The 7,916-nt window shown below is 42.9% G+C and overlaps 1 protein-coding gene across 2 annotated transcripts in view; it reads left to right on the top strand.

Annotated features, from left to right (window-relative positions):
* Znf704 (zinc finger protein 704) overlaps window positions 1-7,916 on the top strand; it is a 172,448-nt gene that overhangs the window by 141,417 nt on the left and 23,115 nt on the right. For both annotated transcript variants that reach the window (XM_004639762.2, XM_023699608.1), the window contains exons 6-7: window positions 3,872-4,139; window positions 6,520-6,624. In XM_004639762.2, the coding sequence (XP_004639819.1) occupies window positions 3,872-4,139; window positions 6,520-6,624 (373 nt within the window). The remainder of the gene's footprint in view (window positions 1-3,871; window positions 4,140-6,519; window positions 6,625-7,916) is intronic.

Genomic DNA, 7,916 nt, shown 5'->3' with positions numbered 1-7,916 from the left:
CCAGCCAGCCCCGCCCCCTGGTGGGCTGAGCTGGCCACACACACACACACACACACACACACACACATAAATAAATAAATAAAAATTAAAAAAAATTATTTAAAAAGAAATTAACAGCAATTTCAGGTAGAAGTGTATGCCTGATCTTAGTATAGGTCTTACTGCCTGTGTCCTCTTGAGCCCAGAAATAAAAAATTCTGTAAGATTTAAATTTGATTGAGGCTTTTGTTGAGGATGGGCTTTAACAGGATTCAGCTCTACAGTGATTTTTATGCTGTTTCTAGCTCTGACAGCCCCCTGGTGTCTTTGCTTTGGCTCCCACCAGGCCTGAAACCTATCCCTGGCTCCATGTTTGTGGTACCCTAGCACCTATTCTAAGGTCAAATATGATTGTAACTTTTATTTATAGGCTCAAAAGCCAATTGGGTCGTGATAGTTTTGGTCCTACTTATCAGCAGCTGGTGCCTCCACCATTTGATAACATAAGAGCAGCAACCATGTACGCCAAGAAAGGGCAGGCACATGCACTCTGCAGTATGGAAGGTGAGCCTAGCTCTTCATTAGTGCTGGGACAAAACTGCTGCTGGCCCCTCTGAGCCAGGGCACGCAGCCCATGTTCCCCACCAAGTCTGACATGACTTTTCGACAAAGCAGTCATTTGGGTTCTTCCCACCTCCCCTCTCCAAGCCAGGCCTGGTGGGAAGAAGTTGTAGGAACTTGGCCAGGGTCCCCTGGCCAGGGGTCTGTGAGAAGTTGTAGGAAGCTGAACCCAGCAGTTTCTCCCTATGCTGAGATTTTCGGCTCTTAGCTGTCCCTGTAGAGTCTGTAAGGATCTAGATGGATATATGCTGACTTACTTTGGCCCAAGCCTTTGAGATCAAACTAGTCTCTCCCCAGACACCTGTGGCAGTGGTGACTGACCAGTTTGTAAAGACTCCTGTGCCTGGGAAGTCAACTCTTCCCGAAGAGCCTCTGCTGGGAGCATTTGTGTTTCCTCTGAGCCTGAAGTAGGAGCTGCTGACTGTGAGCTCTGACTCAACACTGAGCAGACCAGATTCCAAGTTGAGAAAATTCCAGGGGAAATCGTTTTTCTTCTACCATGTGCCCTTGTAAGATTTTTTCCAATTATCTCCCAATTATCTGTATAGTGCCTGTCTGAGGAAACCATGGATTATCTTTGGTTACCTTTTGGAGCGTTTTTGTTAAGCCTTTTCTTGGCACAGGAGCCCCTGAGAATTTAGTGTGGCTTTTTCTAGAGCTTTCAGGCCAAACCAGTTTTTTTTCTGAATGCCTCTGGGGGTGATAACCCTGACACCTGAGACTGGGGCCTTTTGCAGAGAACTCCATAATAGAGCTAAAAGTCATCTGTGGTTTGCTCTGTGTTTTATTCCAAGATAATCAAACAAGCTGCTTTTCACAGATGGAACACTTACCCTTTTCTTCCTTGGGGAGAGCTTTAGCTCTCCCTCTCTTCCCCAGGTCCCCCTAGCAAAGTTTCTTCTTGTAAAAGCCTTTTGCATCTCAAACTCTTTTTACTGAGTGGACTTGACATGTTTAGGCTAACAGTCCTATTTCAGGTCCCTGTCCAGGGGCCAGTTATCAGGGTCTTGACCTAGCCCTGATCACTAAAAGATCACAGTGAATAGCTTAAATAAGAGACAGTAGTATGAACTTTGGAGCATCCAGGAAGGTCAGAGCTCTCTCTCTGGAGTAAGGATAAGAGCTCCACTGGACAGCCCATATTTATTTGCTTTTCCAACAGCGGAAGGGGATACTGAGGCAAGGCAGGAACGGAGCAGCACTGTGGGAGTCAGTTTAGAGACTTCCAAGCAATAAATTTTGCCAGTTAAGAGGACTGTTGGCTCTTGAAGGTTGGCAGCTTTATTGCTCCAGAATAGGAGTGTCAGCAGCCCATACTTCAGCCGCCTCAGCTGTGGTGTTACCTTGACTTCCAAACAGTGTGCATATGCTACACAGCCAGATGCCCTTGTGTTCAGCAACTTGACCCTATACACCATGGTCTCTGACACTTCCTCTTCCCTAGAAAGCCACTACTGTCATCACGGGGTCCACCCAGGCGCCCTCATTGAACTCTCATGGTCTCCCCATGAGGAGAAAAATCTCAAATATCATTAACATATGAGTTGTGTGGTTTGGTTTTCTCTCGTTTTGTTTGTTTCTTTTTTTTTTTTTTTTTTTTTTTTTTTTTTTTTTTTTAATAGTGCTGGAGATAAACCATGGCCTCCCACTGCACTGTATGCCTATAGCCCTTTTTTTTTTTTTTTAGGAGCTAAGTTTTATTATTACAAATATAATTACAGACAAGCAGACCATTTTGATATATGATAAAACATTTCCTGTATATAGCACACAAATAATACATAAATTAATTTTACAGCTGAACAACAGACTTTTCTGGCTGTACAGGGGCTGACCCAGGACCTAGGCACTGATCCTACATTCCCAGTCAGTTACTTATTTCTTCACTTATGTACTTACTTTATGAGACAGGGTCTCACTATGCAGTTCAGGCAGGCCTTGAGCTCACTCTAACCCAGGCTGGTCTCAAACGTGCAACAGTCCTCCTGCCTCAGCCTCCCAAGTGCTGGGATTATAAACTTATGCTACTACACCTATCTCTGAACAAATACTTTTACAAGTTAATACATTAAACAAGTTACTGCATCAGCTTATTAAAATTTAAATACATTTCTGAGCATGAGCTGTGAATTTCTTATTATCAACAGGATATTCAATTCCATATCATTTTCCTTGTTTATAATAGCAATACAGAATTTGTCACAGACTTAGTTTTTAAACAAGTCTACTGTATACAACTATGTAGTGGCTCTACATTATAGAAAATACATACAAGAACAGACTACATTAATCCTTGCCTATATCTGTAGGTGAATTGAAGCAGGTAACAACATTACAACATGGGCCTTGAATGACATTATGAATCTGAGCCAGCTGTGTAACCCAAGCCCTCGGCAGGCTGCCATAGGAGAACCACTGAGCTCAAGGCCAGTCTGAACTACATAGTGAGACCCTATCTCCAAAACAAAACCATTATGCATTTGACAATGAAAACTGTACTCTCCAAACTCAAAATGTTGATATCCCAATAACCTAGCCCTTTCTTAATTTTTTTCTTTTTTAGCTTTTTAATTTTTGGTGCTGTGGACCAAACTCAGGGCTTCCTGCTTGTGAGACAAGTATTCTATCACTGAGCCAAATCCCCAACTCCTCTTATTTTTTATTTCAAGGCAGGGTTTCACTGAATTGTCCAGGCTGAGCTTGAACTTGCAGTCCTCCTGCCTCATCCTCTCAGATTGCTGGCATTGCAGGTGTGAGCCACCATATCCAGCTTGGGGGTGAAAACGACCTTTTGGGGACACATTCAAACCATAGCAGAAGTGAATGAAGACTTCTCTAGAAGAGGACTTTTTTTGGTTTTTGTCTTTTTATTTTTTCTCTACTTTAGAGAAGGTTCTATAGGATGTTCAGAGTTTCGCTACTAGATCGGATTCACAGTGATCCGCCTGTTTACGGCCTCCCAAATGCTGGGATTACAGGCGAGCGCCCCCACGCCCAGTCTCAATTGCCCTCTCAGTGGGGGGTGGGGGAGCACAAGGCCGGCACCGCAGGCCTGGGGATTGAACCCAACCCCTGAGCCTGCTTGCAGGCGCTTTAATCCCCTGAGCTATTTAGCGGGCCATCTACAAGAGGATAGTTGAATACTGCAGGCAAAGCAATAGAGGGCCAGGCAGACAAGAGAAATGAGCAGCATTCCTGACAGAACAGCACGTACAGGATTGCAAAAGATCAGATTGGCTTAGCAGGTCTGTTCTGCCTTCTTTGGCGTTAGGCGCGTCGGGGACTCTGACTACAGCGATGGGGAAGAGGACTTCTACTACACAGAGATCAAGCTCAACACAGACTCGGTGGCAGAAGGACTGAGCAGCCTGGCTCCAGTTTCACCCTCCCAGTCACTGGCTTCCCCTCCGACTTTCCCCATCCCCGATTCGAGCCGAACGGAAACTCCATATGCCAGAACTGACACGAAGCTGATGACTCCGTTGAGCCGCTCGGCCCCCACCACCCTCTACCTCGTGCACACGGACCACGCGTACCAGGTGACCCTCAAGGGAAGGGGAGCGCAATCGCTGCTCCAGGCTGCCCGAAAGCAGAGGCCATGTGGCCCGGGAGTAAAGCATAATTCAGTAGTAAATATGCTGTGTCTCGGTAGCTTGGTTAGTCTTTCTCCTTTCTCCTAGAAAGGCCAAGATCTCACACAGAGGAGCGGGGGGGGGATGATTCTAAGATTTCCCAATGCCGGCTGTAATCTGAACCCTTACACGTTGATAAAAGGATTAAAATCCTTAATATTATAAATCTCAGAATAGTGCTTGGCACATTGTATCTGTTAAATTAAGAATAAAATAAATAACAATATGAGCCTTGAAAGTTCTGGCGCAATGAGAGAATGCCCTGTACCCCAAATCTAGAACTTTGTCCTACCCTGCCTCTTACATGGGTGGCCATGGCTTCCATTGACTTCCCACTCTGTAATGTCAGCATGCCCTGGAATCTGTGAGAAATGGAAATTGTTGGGGTCCCCAACCCAGGCCTCCTAGCTCAGGACAAGGAGTGGACCCCAAAGTCCTTTCTGTACCAGACCTTCCAGCAGATTCCGATTCTCATCAGAGTCTGACTTTGGAAACGAATCCCACAGATGCAGGGCACGGCTAAAGCTCCTTTCCCCCTCTGTCATTCTCCACTGTCTTATGCAAGTCTTTCTTTAATCTTCTTTATATACTTGAATTATGTTTTTCCATCCCTGTTTTATAAAACTTTTTCTGTAACTAAGTAGTAGCCAACCTAATTGAAACACCAAATTGTTTTAATCATTCTCAATTAATAGGTGTCTGGTTTTGGGTCTGTTCTGTGTCTTCTCTGTCATTAATCTACAATGAATACCTCCTGGCCTAAAACTCTTTCTTTCTTTAAATTCTCAGAAGAGTAATTATTATGCCAATTGAAACATGAGTGAACAGTTTATGGATCTTGCTATGTATTTCCAAAGGTACCATTTACAAAATTACTGTCACTAGGCAATAAATTTATAACTAGAAAAACTAAGTCTATAAAAGAATTTAGCCACCCACTTAGCTGGCTTGAACTCAAGAACAGAGGGGTAGAACGATTAAATTGCCTGATGTAATAAATTTCATTCCTGACCTTTTCTATGTTAGTCGAAAAGAATAATTCATTCATCTATTCTTGTTAGCATTGCTCTTGTGTCAGAAATCATGGTCTTAAAATTAAATCATTGTGTTCATCTGTATAACGAAGAGTTGGAACACACATTACGCAATCTAGAAAGTTCTTACCAAAACTTACATCCATAATATTACAACTTTGTTCTATATTTTACAAATATTCAGCATAGAAAGTACTAAATACATTTTAAGAAAGGAAAACTTGCTCCTAATCCTAATAAGCAGAGTGCCCTTTGGTTAATGTTTTTGTATGCCCTTTAATACTTTGCTTTATGTGTCTACAAATATACATTTTAAGGGATGGCCAAGTAGTTCAGGGGATTAAACTATCTGTAAGCAGGCAGAGGAGCCAGGGGTTCGATCCCCAGGCCTGCCATGCCAGCCCTGCCCCCGGGGCACACTGAGCTGGCAATTAAGACTGGGCGTGGTGGCTTGTGCCTGTAATCCCAGCTCTTGGGAGGGTGGAAACAGGCAGATCACTATGAGTCTGATCTCTAGTAGTGAGACCCTGAATGCCCTGTAGACCCTTCCCTAAAATACAGGAAAAAAAAAAATACACATTTTAAAAAGAAGAAAACTATTGCAACACCAGTTGTACCCTCTTATTCCCCATACTTAATCTTCCATGAGCATTTCTCCATGTCAGTAAGTCCTTTTAATAACATGTGAACAGCTCCTTGGGTGTATCATATGAGATACCTTTATCTTTTTCCCTATTACTGGACATTGCTATTGTTTTCAGTTTTTAATATCCGCTATCTGGTTCTGCAATGAACATCCTGGTACTCTTTCCCTGAGAGCAAATTCTTAGCAGTAGACTAGCTATTTCACAGAATGCTAAGAATGTTGATACGTTGCTAAATTACACTTCCAGAATATTGTGCCAGTTTTCACAGCCATCATTTTCCAGTTTATTCTCCAAGTATACATTTCCCAATTTAATAGTGAAGAATAGCTGATAGGTTTCATATGTATTTCTCCCCAGAAATTAATAGTCAAAAGCCATCTACTTTAGATTGCATATATACGTGCATACACACACACACACACACACACACATATGGGTTCTGTTTCGCGCTACTCCCCCTGATCCTGCTTAATCTCCACCTGGTAGGTAATCAGTCTAAGTAAGTAATGTGGCTGATACCACTCCTGAGGCTCCGCGTTGGTAGTGACATCTATGGCTCTGAGGACAAATGCTCCTTCATAACAGCTTTCTGTTTTCTTCCAACAGGCCACACCCCCAGTGACCATTCCGGGATCAGCCAAGTTCACGCCCAATGGCAGCAGCTTCAGCATTTCTTGGCAGTCTCCCCCGGTCACTTTCACAGGCATTCCAGTAAGTAGAAAGACAAGCCAGAATCTAGGCCAAGCCAAATGTAAATTTATAGAAAAGAAGCTCGAAACATGCAAGTCAGAATGCCAGAAGTTCTGTGTCTCTTAGGCAATATGTGTAAATTGATCCGCAAGGTATCTCGAAATCAGGCAGGCCCGGTTTTGACTGGCACTTTAGAAACTAGCAGAAAGTGTCAGCTGTTGATAAGTAAGTTGTTAGAAATATGGTTTGGTGTTGGTGATGTGTCTATATGTTTCCAAAAACGATGTCGAATAGCTGAACTCATACCTTACCTGGACAAGGTGGTATTTGTCATTATAACTTTATAAAATTTATTATTTTGAAATTATTATTTAGTAGGTATGTTCCTAAATGAAATTAGATCAGGCATGGTGGTGCACGCCTGTAATCCCAGTGCTGGGGAGGCTGAAAACAGGAGGATCACTAGGAGTCTGAGCTGTGTAGTGAGACCCTGTCACAAATACATAAAAAATAATCGTTTTTTAAAAAATAATTGAAATCTTCTTTCAAAGCCTGAGCTGCTCATGCTAATGAGTAATTTGAAAATAAGTTAGTGCTAAAACATGCAACCAAATTTAGAGTCCCTAAGAATTAACTTGACATGTTAAATGATTTCTGTCCGATAAATCACCATGAATTAACTTGATTCCTAACCACTCATTTAAAAATGTATTGAGTCTTTGTAGCTTATCACAGAATACCCCAAGCCCCGGCCCCGCAGGATGCCCACGGTGCTGTGCGACTCCTGATAAGGTTCAGAAAGTGGCTTGTGATAGCAGATGTCAACTCTGTTTTCCCCACCCCTCAAAGAGCCCACAAAAGCTTCTTATTGTCAACTACTGGTGACTCTAGAGGCTCCCAGCAAAGTCTAAAGCCTCCTGTAGAGCTGATAAAAATGAAAGTGGCTGAATGAATTATGCTGTGCTCTGAGGATGAATATTTATTAAATTCCATAGGGGAATAGCCAGCAGTAAAAAGCATCCCGCTGGCTGCAATTTGGAAATGGTGGCTTCCAGCAAACACTCCTAAGTGCAATTTTTAAACAATACTGAAGCTCTGGAATGCACACTCCTCCTTTAATGACTAAGTTCAGGCTCTGCAGCTACATCATTAAATTAATTGGGACTAAATGAGTAATTGTATAGAGTATGTATATTATAATATTCAAGAGGCAGGGAAGACAGCTTAGTGGCTGGGGAGACAGCTCAGTAGAATAAGCGCTTGCCTGGCAAACACAGGGTCCTGAGTTCAATCCCCAGTATGGAAAAAAAAAA

Source organism: Octodon degus, unplaced genomic scaffold, assembly GCF_000260255.1.
Source record: "Octodon degus isolate 3935 unplaced genomic scaffold, OctDeg1.0 scaffold00114, whole genome shotgun sequence".
Lineage (NCBI taxonomy): Eukaryota > Metazoa > Chordata > Mammalia > Rodentia > Octodontidae > Octodon > Octodon degus.
Note: the sequence above shows the minus strand (reverse complement) of the source record. Positions and strands in the feature narration are given on the sequence as shown.